The sequence below is a fragment of the Ciona robusta genome, chromosome 9 (assembly GCF_009617815.1).
Source record: "Ciona robusta chromosome 9, ASM961781v2".
In the NCBI taxonomy this organism is placed as follows: domain Eukaryota; kingdom Metazoa; phylum Chordata; class Ascidiacea; order Phlebobranchia; family Cionidae; genus Ciona; species Ciona robusta.
In genome coordinates, this window is record NC_143243.1 from 458,071 (window position 1) to 476,188 (window position 18,118).

At 39.2% G+C, this 18,118-nt stretch overlaps 2 protein-coding genes across 2 annotated transcripts; both read right to left on the reverse strand.

Annotated features, from left to right (window-relative positions):
- Positions 1-2: 2 nt before the first annotated feature.
- LOC149730527 (endoplasmic reticulum mannosyl-oligosaccharide 1,2-alpha-mannosidase-like) lies at positions 3-12,262 on the reverse strand. Its single transcript, XM_089884406.1, has 13 exons — positions 12,102-12,262; positions 11,689-11,846; positions 11,222-11,351; positions 10,809-10,871; positions 10,315-10,432; positions 6,863-7,066; positions 5,778-5,926; positions 5,250-5,441; positions 4,770-4,940; positions 3,655-3,798; positions 3,134-3,343; positions 2,252-2,383; positions 3-1,862 (listed from the first exon to the last, which is right to left on the reverse strand). Exons 1-13 carry the CDS (start codon positions 12,186-12,188, stop codon positions 1,650-1,652), a joined length of 1,971 nt encoding a protein of 656 aa, XP_089740532.1. The 5' UTR covers positions 12,189-12,262; the 3' UTR covers positions 3-1,649.
- Positions 12,263-12,822: 560 nt separating this feature from the next.
- On the reverse strand, positions 12,823-18,118 carry LOC149730528 (tektin-like protein 1). Its single transcript, XM_089884420.1, has 7 exons — positions 17,218-18,118; positions 16,259-16,363; positions 15,846-15,991; positions 14,712-14,852; positions 14,171-14,252; positions 13,716-13,925; positions 12,823-13,300 (listed from the first exon to the last, which is right to left on the reverse strand). Exons 1-7 carry the CDS (start codon positions 17,608-17,610, stop codon positions 13,106-13,108), a joined length of 1,272 nt encoding a protein of 423 aa, XP_089740546.1. The 5' UTR covers positions 17,611-18,118; the 3' UTR covers positions 12,823-13,105.

Genomic DNA, 18,118 nt, shown 5'->3' on the forward strand with positions numbered 1-18,118 from the left:
ACCTGGTTTAAGGAAAAACGCTTAATACAAGATTCTATTGTTACATCATAGAGGTGGTTGTGATATCATAATCAAAACAATCACAATATAAACAATCACAATATAAGTTGACATTTATGGCTAATAACATTTGAAATACAGAATTAAATATACACTAAAGCAGAATAACAGAACCCAATAATACAGCAGGAGACACATAGTGCCTGGGTAGGATATAGGCGCCAAACCTGGGGTGGCAGGGTGGGCAGGCCAACCCTCATTTTCTACACTGCATTAATCAGTAAACATTACAACCAATAAGTAAGACTTGTTTCACGGGGTTGTAAATCCCTGCCTCCTTTGAAATTATAAAAGTTCGACGCCTATACCAAAATACTTGCTTCACATAGTGACAAAACAATACTAAACAAAACAATAACCTTTAACTAATAAAAAAACACCAGAGTTTCCCAAACATTTTAGGCCATGGACCCTTTTTGTTACTTTTGCGCTTTAATTTATTTTTTTGATTTTATTTACAGATTAATTTTTGTTCAATATTTTCAAATTTTTGTAGCAGATCCGCATGGTATATTAGTTCAGTAAACTCTGATCTTGTAAATCCATGTTTTATATTTCACGTTATAATGAAACCCCTGCTTAATAAAGGTGACGACATATACAAAGTTGCAATGCATAGATAAGTTTCTGCTGTTGGTCATAAAGTTGGATTCGTAATATAATACTGTGGGGTAAGATGGAACACTGTTAGCACATAATATCCCATATTTCTCCATCATGTTATTAACAATGTGCTTTTAGAGGTGAGGATACGGTTATATAATTCTGTAAATATTGTTTGTTAACACCAAATAGAGAGATAAAAGAGAATGAGAGCATGAACCATCTTACCCCAGCATATTTCAGCTAATGAAAGTGTTAGGTTAAACATATTTATAAATTTATTCAAGAAATTTAAAAACAGAAACTGTTAAACTCAAATGTTTAAATTTGGCAAAATTATTCTCCAAACAATTGCTAATAAATCCGTTACCATTTGGTTCTAAACTGTTTGCAATAACTAAAATATTAAACACAAATATTTATATTTCAGCTATACCTTAAAACATAGTTAGAAATTAAATATAGTTAATATAGGAATATACTATAGGCGTACTAGTTAATAATACACTAGAGTACGAAGTGAAAGTACGTGCTATTAAACACGCGCAAACAAATATAAAATAAATTATTAAAATACAAGAATCTATGCTGGTTTATAATGGATAAGACGTAGCTGTTGTTTAAACTTCATTTTTACCTTGGTTTGTTTTCTGGACCAAGCGAGCTACACAGTCGCTTAAAACAAACAAACAAAGTAATATCTACGCTGACCTGCGCTAAACAACACTGGGTGTAGATATTTCTTTGTTTGTTCTTTTAACACCAGCAAGCTACTGCATAATATTAATTAAATTATTTTGCATAAGTTGAAATTTGCTGGGAATATTTTTGCTCCTTTCTGTCACAATATGACACAGCAAAATGTTTCGCCGCACAATGTCCAAAAACATGACGTAGCAAAAATTTCTGCCAAGTCACCAAATTTGCAAAGTCAGTAAAAAGTGAGTTAGCAAAATTTAGCAAAATCAGCAAAATTTGCTGATTAATCATGACACAGCAGCGGAAGCATGAATCGGCAACGGATGAGCTTCTGTGTTAAACACCCACGAATCGAGGGGGATCAGTTGATCATCGTCGCTGAATAGAAGGAACAAATACTTGAGTGTTTCCCCAAGGAAGAAAGACTCCATTTTATCGAATGGGTTCGGAAAGTTCGGATCCATTACATTCTTGATGGATGTGTAGCCCGCTGATGGCACCTGGTGGTGGAAATGTGGTAAATACTTGAAGGGGTTAGTGGGATTTTACAAAATCAGGTTCTCATGGTTAAACATTTGTTTATGTCTGAACATATATTGGTGTATGTGAAATTTCTGCGTGACAAGATTAAAGCTAGACTTTGAGTGTCTATGAACCGCCTTAGTGGGGTCTAGATGGTAGCACCCTGGGTGTTGGGGTAATATACCTACGTCCCAGGTTTCAGGTGTGCCTCACTGAAGACCTCACCCTTATAGAATAGAATCTCTATTATTGAGTGTCTATAAACCACCTCAGTGGGGTCTAGATGGATGTTGGGGTAATAGACCTACATCCCAGGTCTCAGGTGTGCTTCACATTTATATACATGTAATACAACACACCACAATACCTTAGTATAACGTTCAAATGCTTGTACAATATCCCAACCCCAATCCCTATACTTTGTGTCCTTGGTAATCCTCCATAAGTAAAATAAAGATTCAACGGTTTCGGGTCGTAGTAGATTGTGACGATCAAGTGGCTGTCAATATTGAGGGGGGGTTACTACTAAGGTATATCATATATATATATATATGGGTTATATGGTATATTGTATACGGATTTATGCAGTATTATACATATTAATACTAAACCTTTCCTAGGCGCTCATGCATACGAAGTTGACGAAGCTGGTCCGTTACTTAACCCACAGCCCGATGCGAATATCGTTTGGAACGAACATACTCGTATGCAGTCTTGTGTCATGTTTATTTGCCGCATATTTACAACTGATACGATGTTATGTTGTAAAATGATTGCGCAAATAGAAGTCAAATTTTAACACATTTCTTTACGAATTAATCTGTCGATTGTCATCGTCGAGACATTATACGCGCGTGCGGTTAAACAGGAGTAGCGAATTCCTAAATTGGCCTGTACTCTACACCAGTGCTGTTACTGTCATGTACATTGTTAGGCTAAAGATATCTTCTGGCAATTGTATGTAATAGTGATCGTAAACTTTCGATATATCATTGTGGACATACCCTGATAAGGGTGGACAGCCATGAACACAGAACCTCTGGTCCAGGCATAATGTGTCTGACAGCATCAGTATATACATATGTCTTGTCCAAGAACACATATTTTCAAATGATAAAAATAATAATACTTCGGGTAAATTAGGAAGCCCGGCACTGTGGGCAGCGTGTAGAACGAAACTCTGTCCATTATCAGTAAAGGTTTATGAAGACAAAACAAGATCTAATGATGTCATAATAAATAACAATACCTTAACTATGAGGTCATCTTTAGCAGCTTGATTCAGATTGAAGTACGTTATCTCGGGGCTTAACCCGGTGGGGGTTGCGTACATTTGGTGGCAAGTTGCCGTGAGATCCTTGGCAAGTTGCAGATGTTCCATGGATTGCCTTGGATGCGAGGAGGAGATAAGAGTTGATCCGAGAGCTAAAGTACCGGGGAGGAAACAAGCGAGGTGGTCCTGGGGGGGTGGTGTTGGTTAAAGTGGGTTGGAATGAATGTAATTTATTTATCCTCACATGACGGGGCTGTTTCATACACCTAAATGCATAATCAACCGAGACATTTGCGTTTTGTCGAAAGCTGGATGGCATTGTTAAATGAACCTATCATCAAACACAGAGAACCTCATTGATTAATGTGAAACCTATTTTGGGCTTAAAACTGTGCCGGAACATATAATTTCACCGCTGTTTTAAAAGTTGGTGTAACATACCATCACCCATAACGTTACACTTACACACAAACATATCATTCAACAAACTTTCTTACCATTTTCGCACTAGGGGTTACCCCTCCAATAAGTTCCCCTACATAGGTAAAGCCATTAGGAAATGAATGGCCAACCAGATGTTTTTGGATTCCTTCAATCGCTTCCAAGTATTCAGTAAGGTAATGTGTTTCGGTTTGTCCAGTCTGTAAAATATGACAAGTTTTAATATGTAATAAGGTCTAGAAGGTAACATCCTGATGAACCAACTGTGGTCTAAATTCCAGGTTGCCAGTCATAGTTTGCTGTAAGACCATATATAGTATTATTAAGTGTCTATAAACTGCCTCAGTGGGGTCTAGATGGTAGCACCCTGGGTGTTGGGGTAATAGACCTACATCCCAGGTCTCAGGTGTGGCTCACTGAAGACCTCACCCTTATAGAATAGAATCTCTATTATTAAGTGTCTATAAACTGTCTCAGTGGGGTCGAGATGGTAGCACCCTGGGTGTTGGAGTAATAGACCTACATCCCAGGTTTCAGGTGTGCCTCAATGAAGACCTCACTCTTATAGAATAGAATCTCTATTATTGAGTGTCTACAAACTGTCTCAGTGGGGTCTAGATGGTATCACCCTGGGTGTTGGGGTAATAGACCTACATCCCAGGTCTCAGGTGTGCCGCACTGAAGACCTCATCCTTATAGAACAGAATCTCTATTATTGAGTGTCCATAAACTGCCTCAGTGGGGTCTAGATGGTAGCACCCTGGGTGTTGGGGTAATGGACCTACATCCCAGGTCTCAGGTGTGCCGCACTGAAGACCTCACCCTTATAGAGTAGAATCTCTATTATTGAGTGTCCATAAACTGCCTCAGTGGGGTCTAGATGGTAGCACCCTGGGTGTTGGGGTAATGGACCTACATCCCAGGTCTCAGGTGTGCCGCACTGAAGACCTCACCCTTATAGAGTAGAATCTCTATTATTGAGTGTCCATAAACTGCCTCAGTGGGGTCTAGATGGTAGCACCCTGGGTGTTGGGGTAATAGACCTACATCCCAGGTCTCAGGTGTGCCGCACAGAAGACCTCACCCTTATATAATAGCACCTTCGGTAATATGGCATAAACCATACGAGTTATATCATCACTGTAAACTGCAACCACTACACTACACAAACCTGTATCCATTGTTTAAGTAGATATTCATAATAACTATCGGCGCGAGCACCCACAGTTAGCGTACCCCCCGGTCTAAACAACCCCGTATTTGCGTTCACCCACATCGGGATCAAACCATCTTTCTTTCCGTTCAACGAAGCTATATGGGAAGATACCCGATCAACCGCGTCCTGGGGTAAAGGGGGTTAGTAAGTAACAAATTTTTTTTAAATTTACCGTATAACGCACAGTTGTAATTGCTGGTTCTTTTGTTTAGGGGAGTACAATCAATCAGGGCACGAAAAAAAGTTGTTTTTAACGAAAAGGGGGGTTTATTATGGTAATTGGGATGTTGGGAGTTACCCATATATAACTATACCTATATTAAATATAGTTACAAGAATATAATGTGTGAGTATCAAGATATAATAACCAAATTATAAATATACGGTTATGTTTCATTTCCATAAAAACCTGGGTTAAAATCGCTAACAACGAACCTTGTACTTGGGGTTCCCGGTGATAAAAGATAAATCGCGGAACTCGATTTGGATCGTAGTCACTTCGGACACTGTGCTATCGGGACCCCATTTAGGCGCGTGTGTGTTCCCTGTTTTAAGGTTGACATCAGAGTAAGGAACGGCTGATACGGATCGTGATAAAGCTGGTAGGAGACGTTCACCAATGTCTATCTGTTAAGTGAATAAAGTTACCACTGTATTAGTTGGTGGTGATCTTGCCTTTTTCTATCTTTCTTAACATGGAGCTGAGCTGTGAGGGTGTGGCAATAAACCAAACTACAACCTTTATATTGTCTATTGTTTGAACAAGGCTTATTGTGATGGAATAAACAATATTGTTGCAAACGTTTGAATATTTGAACTTTCTCTTAATTGCAACATGAGCAAACTCTCACTTGAATCTCACTTCCCATGGCATGCCTCACCATAGCACTTTAGTTCTCACTCGTATATAAAGTAAGCATAAACTTTTCACATTATTAAAATAATACCCAGGGCCAAACTTACAGCTTTAACTTTATATATTTCATCCTTGGTAAGATGGTAAGCACTCAGCATTGAACCCAACACCCGTATCGTGCATTCAAACAAGTTCACGTCAGTATCTTTGTTGAAGTCCATCGTGTTGGCTATCCAGTCTCGTGCAGCAAAGTATTCTGCCATAATTAATATTGTGATGTCATAATAATGGTTCTGACTTGAAGAAATAGGTTAGTAGTTAGCTGGCTATTTATTATAGGGTAGTCTGCAATTAGATTGGGAATATATGATAACTTGTTTTTAGAGTGATTCGCTGTAGAACTTCATCCATATAGAATAGAATGTCCATATATAATGTTGGGGTAATGGGTCAACTCTGGTCTAGACCCCAGGTCCCATGGCGTGCCTCACTGTAGGACCTCACCCTTATAGAATAGAATGTAAATATACAATGTTGGGGTAAGGGCCAACTCTGACCTAAATCCCAGGTCCCATGGCATGCCTCACTGTAGGACCTCACCCATATAGAATAGAATGTGCACACACAATGTTGGGGTAATGGGTCAACCCTGGTCTAAATTCCAGGGCCCATGGCGTGCCTCACTGTAGGCCCTCATCCATATAGAATAGAATGTCCATATACAATGTTGGGGTAATGGGTCAACCCTGGTCTAAATCCCAGGTTCCATGGCGTGCCTCACTGTAGGACCTAACCCTTATAGAATAGAATGTGAATATACAATGTTGGGGTAAGGGCCAACTCTGACCTAAATCCCAGGTCCCATGGCTTGCCTCACTGTAGGACCTCACCCTTATAGAATAGAATGTCCATATATAATGTTGGGGTAATGAACCAACTCTGGTCTAAATCCCAGGTTCCATAGCGTGCCACACTGTAAGAGCTCACCCATATAGAATAGAATGTCCATATATAATGTTGGGGTAATGAACCAACTCTGCCCTAAACCCCAGGTTCCATAGCGTGCCACACTCTAAGAGCTCACCCTTATAGAATAGAATGTGCATACACAATGTTGGGGTGATGGGCCAACTTTGACCTAAATGCCAGGTCCCATCGCATGCCCACCCATATAAAATACAACCACACCAACCTTGCTGCAAACCCATGATGTATATTGTATCCAAAGCATCTAACAGTGTAAGCCCCACACCAAACCAATCATCATATGTACGCGATATGGGGTGAGCATGATCGTGGCCCCATGCAGTTTCCTTGTACCCCTTCCATGCGTGGAGGAACACGTCAACCACAAACTTCTGCCGCTCATTCTGCTCAGTGTGGGGGAATTTGGTGTCTGAGGGTAAAAGGGGTTCATGATGAATGTTTTGGGTGACATTATTACAATGCAGTTATAGCTGGGAAATTGTCAATCATATGGAGCCTTATTGAATAATGTGGTAAAAGTAGTAATATACGCTGAAGTGATAAAACCATTTTAAAAGTTAGAAACTTAGAGTGATGTCATTTGAAACACCACCACAAAAATAACGTTGGTGAATCTGTGACCCCAATTTTCTATTTAAAATAATAGACTCACAATGCCATTCAGGTGAAATATATCTTTTATATTATAAAACTGGTTGGACATTGGACTTGATTTTCGTCTGTAATGTTTTCATAGCACCATATCCTTTACTATTTATACCGATACCAGCGCATGAAGTGATGGAGGGCAACTGGGGCAAAGTGCACACATTTGGTTAAAAGGCCATTTATATGCCCGAAGTTATGACTATATTTAGGACAACCATAAATACACAATGTCACCATATTCACCACTAACATTATGCTTATACACGAAGCCACCATATATACCTGGTGCTTATACACGAACCCCCATATATACCTGGTGCTTATACACGAACCCCCATATATACCTGGTGCTTATACACGAAGCCACCATATATACCTGGTGCTTATACACGAACCCCCATATATACCTGGTGCTTATACACGAAGCCACCATATATACCTGGTGCTTATACACGAACCCCCATATATACCTGGTGCTTATACACGAAGCCACCGTATATACCTGGTGCTTATACACGAAGCCACCATATATACCTGGTGCTTATACACAAAGCCCCCATATATACCTGGTGCTTATACACGAAGCCACCATATATACCTGGTGCTTATACACGAAGCCACCATATATACCTGGTGCTTATACACGAAGCCACCATGTATACCTGGTGCTTATACACGAAGCCACCATGTATACCTGGTGCTTATACACAAAGCCCCCATATATACCTGGTGCTTATACACGAACCCACCATATATACCTGGTGCTTATACACGAAGCCACCATATATACCTGGTGCTTATACACGAAGCCACCATATATACCTGGTGCTTATACACGAACCCCCATATATACCTGGTGCTTATACACGAAGCCCCATATATACCTGGTGCTTGTACACGAACCCCCATATATACCTGGTGCTTATACACGAAGCCACCATATATACCTGGTGCTTATACACAAAGCCCCCATATATACCTGGTGCTTATACACGAAGCCACCATATATACCTGGTGCTTATACACGAAGCCCCCATATATACCTGGTGCTTATACACGAAGCCACCATATATACCTGGTGCTTATACACGAAGCCCCATATATACCTGGTGCTTATACACGAAGCCCCCATATATACCTGGTGCTTATACACGAAGCCCCCATATATACCTGGTGCTTATACACGAAGCCACCATATATACCTGGTGCTTATACACAAAGCCCCCATATATACCTGGTGCTTATACACGAAGCCACCATATATACCTGGTGCTTATACACGAAGCCCCATATATACCTGGTGCTTATACACGAACCCCCATATATACCTGGTGCTTATACAGGAAGCCCCCATATATACCTGGTGCTTATACACGAAGCCACCATATATACCTGGTGCTTATACACGAAGCCACCATATTTACCTGGTGCTTATACACGAAGCCACCGTATATACCTGGTGCTTATACACAAAGCCCCCATATATACCTGGTGCTTATACACGAAGCCACCATATATACCTGGTGCTTATACACGAAGCCACCATATTTACCTGGTGCTTATACACGAAGCCACCATATTTACCTGGTGCTTATACACGAAGCCCCCATATATACCTGGTGCTTATACACGAACCCCCATATATACCTGGTGCTTATACACGAAGCCACCATATATACCTGGTGCTTATACACGAAGCCCCCATATATACCTGGTGCTTATACACGAAGCCACCATATATACCTGGTGCTTATACACGAACCCCCATATATACCTGGTGCTTATACACGAAGCCACCATATATACCTGGTGCTTATACACGAAGCCACCATATATACCTGGTGCTTATACACGAAGCCTCCATATATACCTGGTGCTTATACACGAACCCCCATATATACCTGGTGCTTATACACGAAGCCACCATATATACCTGGTGCTTATACACGAAGCCACCATATATACCTGGTGCTTATACACGAAGCCACCATATATACCTGGTGCTTATACACGAACCCCCATATATACCTGGTGCTTATACACGAACCCCCATATATACCTGGTGCTTATACACGAAGCCACCATATATACCTGGTGCTTATACACAAAGCCTCCATATATACCTGGTGCTTATACACGAAGCCCCCATATATACCTGGTGCTTATACACAAAGCCTCCATATATACCTGGTGCTTATACACGAACCCCCATATATACCTGGTGCTTATACACGAAGCCCCATATATACCTGGTGCTTATACACGAAGCCCCCATATATACCTGGTGCTTATACACGAAGCCCCATATATACCTGGTGCTTATACACGAAGCCACCATATATACCTGGTGCTTATACACGAAGCCCCCATATATACCTGGTGCTTATACACGAAGCCCCCATATATACCTGGTGCTTATACACGAAGCCACCATATATACCTGGTGCTTATACACGAAGCCACCATATATACCTGGTGCTTATACACGAAGCCACCATATATACCTGGTGCTTATACACGAAGCCCCCATATATACCTGGTGCTTATACACGAAGCCACCATATATACCTGGTGCTTATACACGAACCCCCATATATACCTGGTGCTTATACACGAAGCCACCATGTTTACCTGGTGCTTATACACGAAGCCCATATATACCTGGTGCTTATACACAAAGCCTCCATATATACCTGGTGCTTATACACAAAGCCTCCATATATACCTGGTGCTTATACACGAACCCCCATATATACCTGGTGCTTATACACGAACCCCCATATATACCTGGTGCTTATACACGAACCCCCATATATACCTGGTGCTTATACACAAAGCCCCCATATATACCTGGTGCTTATACACAAAGCCCCCATATATACCTGGTGCTTATACACGAACCCCCATATATACCTGGTGCTTATACACGAAGCCACCATATATACCTGGTGCTTATACACGAAGCCACCATATATACCTGGTGCTTATACACGAAGCCACCATATTTACCTGGTGCTGGTATCTTTGGTTTAGGTTCAGGTTTCACCACAGGTGCTGGTTGATTGACAGCTACATCCCCATTATCCCCCCCACCCCCATCTCCCAGGTTCACTGCTTCTATTTGCATCTGGGGATTCAAGGTTTGTTAAAATATTTGTGTTTTTTTAAATTATAGAATTTATTCATATATAAAACCAAAATTAAATAAAACAATTTTTTTTTTCTATAGTTCTCACAATGTAACAACACTAAGAACTAACCAAAACATTTATTCCTATCAAACCAAGTTTTTTTTCATTCGCTTGAACTTAGATTTGTGTATTACAGTTAAAGGTTGGGTTTACCTTATACATTTTCACTGAAACATAACAGATTTGAATGGTTTCAAAATGAAGGTAGCTGCCCATCAAATCTTTATATTCTAAAGAACCAACCCCACATAACCTAACAGACTTCCTAGTTTTAATATGGATTATGATAAACAAAACACATTGTGATGTCACCTTCTCTTCTTTCTTTCCAAATCTTGCGATCAATTTCGGATTTTTTCGTTTTCCTGGTCGTTGCTAGAAGATTGATAAGTTAAGTTTGATTGACAGGTGGGTTTGATGGACAGATAAACTTAAAGCTTTAATTTAGTCGAACATTAATGCCTATTAAAAGTACAACATGACTTTTAATAGTAAAAAAGGCTTGTGTAGCGCGGCAACGGCAGACATTATTACACGGGTTTTCTGTTTCATACACCTCGTGCCAGCTTACTATTTACCACTCATTACTTTATGTTTTTTTATGTTTTCTGAATAACAGAAAGTTTGGACAACCTATTAGTGACCACTGGGTTGGAGCAAAAGAGTCAGTCTAAGGACAAATACACCATTTTCCAACTCAAAGATATATTTTCACCACCACCCACCAATATATTGATGTCTTCTTTGATCCTATCCTCTAGTTCTGATAAAACGTTCTTTTTCTCGTCATCCAGTCTATCCAATGCATGATGGGCAACCGCTGCATCAGCTTCATCATAAACTGGTTGTTCAACTCTGTAGTTTGTATTGTGGTTTATATAAGCATGGTTGTGGAAGATTAATGTAATATATGTTTATGGAACTATAGGCTAATATTCTATATGAGTGAGGTCATACAGTGTTTTGGGGACCTGGGGTTTATATTAGAGTTGACTATTATTTACCCCAACATTGTATAGGGGCCTGTGGCATATATGGTATGAACATTCAATTTTACGTGGGCCCTAAAGTGTGACGCACCATAGGGCCTGGGATTTAGACTTCACTTAGAAAGGTTTGTATGGACTTTAGATATTTGCCCTGTTACCACAATATCATTATTATCTTTCGTTATTCCACAACAATCACCCACTTTTCAAACTTGACAGGTTTACGCTTGACTACTTTTGCAGCGACGTGTTGCTCCTTGCTCTCTCCCCCCCTCGAGTGTTGGATAAGAAAAACTGCCATCGCGAGCAATAAAAATAGAAATAACAATTTCTTCTGGTAGCTTGTACTCCTTTTCCATCTCTGTAATATAGAAGTTGATTGCACAAAATGTCTTGTAAATAGAAGACAGATTGGACTTGGTAAACGGCTTCTACATTAAATGATTATACTGAAATAGGGTTTATAGAGGGTTAGTAGTTAGCAGATAATGTAGGGAAAGATTCTTTACTAGAGCATATTCTTCTGCTACAAGGCATACAAACTTAGGTAGTGTTATGTTTTCATACTAGTTACGCGGTTAAAAGGTTATTTATAACTAAGCTTCATATTACAAACCCTTCTAATTGACGATATTGGGGAAAATGTAGATGAGGTGCTCTCGTTATCCAGTTGTAGCGAAACGTAATCTTTCTTTCCGTGCATTATGATGTCATAAAGTTATAAAACAGAAGTAATCATCACATTTTAAACAAATCTGAACAACAGAAATATTTATTAATTTTACAAATGAGTGTAACTTTTTTATCCTACATGGCGGGGCAACGACAGTCGTTATAACACTGGCGTTCCGTTTCATACACCTCGATTTCATACACCTCGTCAAATACCTCCGTTTTGAAACATTATAGTATTTCCACCAGAATTTACAGCTTAAAACTTCTGTATAAGCATTCATACGTCTTGTCATTATATAGCTTTTAGCATTAACTAAATATGCTAACCGAAGCTTCTTATAAAACGTTTGCAATTTCTACCGCAAGTCCAACGTTCAACATCTGTGCTTACTCAAGCGTGTAAACGTAATTTTGACAAAATTTGTAAATATACAGTGTTGCCAGATATTAAAACCATAGTAATAAAAATTTGCATGGATTAAGTAAAATCTATTTTTATATTTTCCAACGGCTCTCTAATACTCGGCTTTGTTTGTAGCCTGATGCCGCTCGTTAATTTAATAAACTGAGTTGTCAACCCCCTGGATACCCCAAAACATTGGCAAAACACAAGGGCAAAGTATGGAAAAGTTATCTTTTTTTAAATAAATAATAAAACAACATATTTTTTTAACAGAGGTGTATTCTCATGACCAGTGACAAAATCTAATTGGCACAAATTGATATCTTGGCACAACAAACTACGATAACTACTTTCAGGCAGAGAGAACGAAATCTCAACAGAGATGCAGTGAAACTTCTAAGTGCAGGAAATTAAAGCAAGTAACAACTTTTGTGTGAAAAAAATTATGCGTACTTTGTACATACAACGTTGAACTTAAATTATTTTTATAAAATATCGACAGCGAAAATACGCGGCACATTTGTGTAACTTTGTGGGATTCTTCACGCTTGCAAGTTCTCGCCTTCCATAACCCAACGATAATTACTCCTTCTACGTCGCAGCCTCACGATGGCGCTATCGATCCCCGTAGCAACCCGTTTATCACGAATATCGTCGCTAAGTCGAAGACGTGCGAGGTGCAACAATGCCACGTTGCGACTTGTTGCGCGAAGTGATTGTGCCAAACCAACGTTGCCCTGCAAACAATTAAAACCATGGTTGTAACTTTAGGGGGGGTGGGTAACGTGTATCACCAAATTTTAAAACAGTGATGATGTTAAATGTTGCCCTGGGAATGATGAAATCATAGGTGTAACATAGTCATGGCAAGTTACACATTAAACTTTAGTTGTAACGTTTGGGTGCCAGGGTGACATGTTTCAGAATTACAGTTCTAAGCTTAAACAGCTTTTACCCTAATGTTAGGTGTATTTACAAACAAATAAAGCTAAAAAATAAGTTCAGCAATTTCCCCCAATATTTAACTAAAATATGGTTTCCACCCCCATGCATTCAGTAAAATGTACAACACACATGAAGCACTGTATTACAAACAATAAAAGTATATTCCAGGAATAATAAAGCCCCAAAATAAACAAACACATGCTGTACCTCTATCAAGTTATGAGCTTCTGGTAGTTGAGTCCCAGGGTGTCGTTGATAAACTTTTACAAGCGGTCGATTCAACCTTTCCCGTGTGCTGAGATCATTGTACGACACAGGGCCAAGTGAATAGCCCTGTGCTTTCTCTGTGAGGTCATAATGCCTTTGTGATCTATGAATGGCAGCTCTGTTCTCTCCATGGTTCACTTGCAAGTGTTGCTGGAAGAATTGTTTATAATTAGACGAGGTGTAGATGGTAGCACGCTGGGTGTGACAATATATATTCACAATCTACTACTAATACATAAGCAGAAAGTTCAATTTCAACAATAATAAAATAACTTTTATTTGTCCGCTCAATTATGGTAGAAATGATTAAAAAATATTTAAAAACAGAAGAGATATAGTGACAAAAATGTCATTACAACAATTTTAATTGGTTAGACAGAAGTTACAACACTCACAGTTAAAGTAACAGTTTCAGCAACTTTTTGCGTCAATCCATTGTTGACCGTCATATGAGCCATCTTCTGCTCTGATTGACATCTGTATCATGTATAATGATGTCATAATACAACAATGATGTCATAATACATAGCATTGAACTAAATATTAGGAGTAAATTAAAGTTTAATAATTGTAGTCGAATGTGTCCTTCCATAAACAATCTACTTAACAAAGAGCTTTTGTAAGTGTAGCAGCCACGTTTTTATTTGACACTTTTACTCAAGTGGTTTTTACTCGTAGTGTCACTTTAAGGCTGGTGTTTTGCTGCTAATTCTCTTCTCTTTGTTGTTTTAACTAATTTGAACTTCGCTATTGTATTTAAAAAGATAAAAAAAGCTTATTTATTGATAACTAGGCTACAAGCTGCTGTTAAACTTTATTATAGCAAGTTAGATGGTCCATGGTTTTGTTTTGTTTATGAATGCTTTTCTATGATATAAATAACCATCATAACATACACCACAATGCCTATTATGACATCACAAGGCCCTTTATTACCTGTCAATTGTGTCGCGAATCTCCCGTCTTAGCGCAGCCGAGCTAACCCGAGCGTCAGAAGCTGATTGGACGGCTTCTGCTGCCTCTGGTGTGTACGGACCAATGGGATCTGGTTCGGGAGTCTCGGGTGGTTCGTATGCTCTGTGATGTCATAGTAGTTAGATTGTTACATCATGTTCAGCAGGTGGGCTCGTATATTAGGAAAGTTTTTTAATTGTACAGGATTGATACACATAAAAGGAAATAATTAATCAGCTGAATAAATGTAATTTATTTACCCATACATAGTAGGGAAACAGCAGTTGTTATAACATAAGAATATATTCATTGTGCATTATATCCCATAGATTTTGTTTCAAAGTTTACAGAACACCAACTTAAGTGGCGTGGGATCTAAAGTTGTATCCACGCAACCATTATGTGAGTTTAATGGTCATTGTTTCATCATAAACAAGTTAAAATACACAACACACTGAGTGTACTTGAAACAATAAGTGATTGTTTCGTAACAATTCGTGTTTGGGTTTTGAAACTCCAACAAACTTCTTGTAGCATATATTAGTAGGCCTTCTGGTAAATACAAACATTTATTGCAACAACAGGCGAGACATCGTCATGTTTATACAACAGAGTTATTCACTTATATATCTCCAACCCCCTTGTGCTTGGTTGTAACAATAACATAAAGATCTTGGTTTCATGGTACAGTGGTTTGATCATGGTACAGTGGTTTGATCATGGTACAGTGGTTTGATCATGGTACAGTGGTTTGATCATGGTACAGTGGTTTGATCATGGTACAGTGGTTTGATCATGGTACAGTGGTTTGATCATGGTACAGTGGTTTGATCATGGTACAGTGGTTTGATCATGGTACAGTGGTTTGATCATGGTACAGTGGTTTTGAACAGTTCATTTATTGCTAGCTTTGTTTCAGAAAGGTCTAAGCTTCGCTATTAGTTTTTTCTTAACATTAGACCCAGTGTAAAAAGGTTGAGAAGCACCGACTGAAACGCTACAAATGTCCCGCTATTGTTCGCTACAAATGTCCCGACTGAAACGCTACAAATGTCCCGCTATTGAAACGCTACAAATGTCCCGCACCTCTGCTTTATGATGTCATAAAGTACTTACCCGGTGGAGTTTCTTCCAGTAGGTGTCACCACAGAGTGACGACCAGAAGCTGGCCTCGCTGACGCCACCGAGTGAGTGACGAGATCCAACACTCGGTTGCGCTCTTGCAATGTGTCCGACAGCCTCTTGCGGGCGCTAGCGAGCACCTGGGAGTTCGGGATTTTAATTACCACAATATTTTTTCATCGATATCAGAACCTCAGTGTTTAATATGAAGTGACAAAAGAGATTAAAATGAGTTAAAAATAGAGACATATCAGTCAAAGCAATCAATCAGATATAAAAAATATTAAAAATGTACATTTAAATAATTAATGGTATAATATTTTCAAATATTTAAGTAAAAGTAGCGCAATCATTATCTTGGCACCAATGTATCTGCCTATGACAGCAATCATTATGACATCACAAACCTGCAATTGTTTTTGCGTTGCTCTCAGTTCTCCCTCTAGTGTTCGTTTGATCCTGAGTAAAGTTAGTCGTTCAGTGTTAAGAAGATCGTCCGCCCCGTCCGTGCTCTAGGGAGGAATATATTAGTGAATAGATGTAACTATTTATCCTTGCGTAAAGGACAATTTAGACAACCCACAAAGAACCACTGTGTTGGAGCAATCAAAGTAAAGTTGGCACCAAGGACATAAACAGCAGCAATGGCAGCATTAAACCTTGAAAAAGTTTTTAATCAGTATACACCCATTAAACAACAACAATATTGTTTTACAAAGTCTAACCAATATGAAGGACTTTTAGCAAATGATTTCTTTCCAGTTTTTCATAGAAAGACATAAAGTGTTTGAATGTCCTTGCAGGTTTGACCCTTACACGACCTCAATGAAGTAACAATTAGCCACTTGTGATGCGATAATATGACTGACATGTTTGTATTAAGCCCGATTTTATTGTCACTTTGTAACTTGATATGATACAATGTTGGGAAGTAAATACCAGAGTTGGGATAAAGTTACGTCTTATGAGTTTGGTTCAATCTTGCTGCATTTAAGATTAACCAAATATACTTTGTAATGACATTGTGAATAATTAAATGGTGTTTTTTTACACCAGGTATCCAAAGGCGAGCTACACTGTAACAAACAAAGAAATTTCTTAGCTGACTTGCACTGTACAATAACTGTATGGTTTTTTTATATCCCTATTTATAGTTTTTAATAATAAGCCAACTCTGGCCTTATTCCCAGGTTCCATGGCGTGTCTTGCCGAAAAACTTTACCCGTATAGAATAAAATTGAATCTTAGATCTTATATTTCAATATAAATACCCGAACATTAACCCAGACAAAATAACTTTACAGTTAAATACAATATACACTGCTCACAATATAGACCGGGTTCAAACCCCACCCAAGGTACTCACCCTTTCCCTTGAAGGTCTTGACATCCGAATGAAGACACTTTGTTTACAAAGCAAAATATCTTTCCTGATATGCTCCAATGTTTTCTCCAAAGCTTCTTTACCCCGGATCAGTGACTTCATCTCTTCGTTCGTATCAAGGAGGTTTTCCCTTAATTTTACGACCACAGCCCTGGTTTGCCTCATGTAACTATGAACCTTCACGTTACTCTGCAGGGCGCAGTTGTCGCGTAAAGTCGGCAAGGGGTCAAGTTGACGGCCTAGGTCAGTGCCCTTGTCACTTTTCTGAATCACATTTTGCGAAACTTTGATGTTTTTGACGGTCGCGTCTCTCCAACAGTCAGGACCAATAGTAGCTGTTGCTAGGGGCAATGTAGCCCATGTTCCGGTAGCCATCTTGTTTTTTATTCTAAGTTGTATTTATCTAAACATCAGCTGTTTCTAACAGGTTGGCAACAAAAGTCTCTAACCAGGCACCCACTGGTAAATAAACAATTGTTACACAAGAAAAGGTACAGTTTCTATTCTATATGTTACTTCAAAACTAATAGAAAACTTTCTATATATTCTATATGGGTGATGTCCTTCAGCATGCAAGGCTATTCGGCTTTAGAATTAGCCCAGAGTTGGCCCATTCACTCAAGTTGGTTCTACTCCAACACTCAGGGTGTTACAATCCATAAGTGACCACTAGGTTGGAGCAATGTCCGTTAAATGTCTTGCATAATGACACACACTAAGCATTAAACTCAGTGGCACAAAAGTTCTCCGGTACATAGCAGAATAAGCTGGTGGAAAGTGTTAGAGGTTGGTGGTTAGGGGGTTAGGGGGTTAGTGGTTAGGGGTTGGTGCTGGTAAGCAAATAAGGTGGAGGGAGGATTCATCACTAGCCCCAACTCAGTAT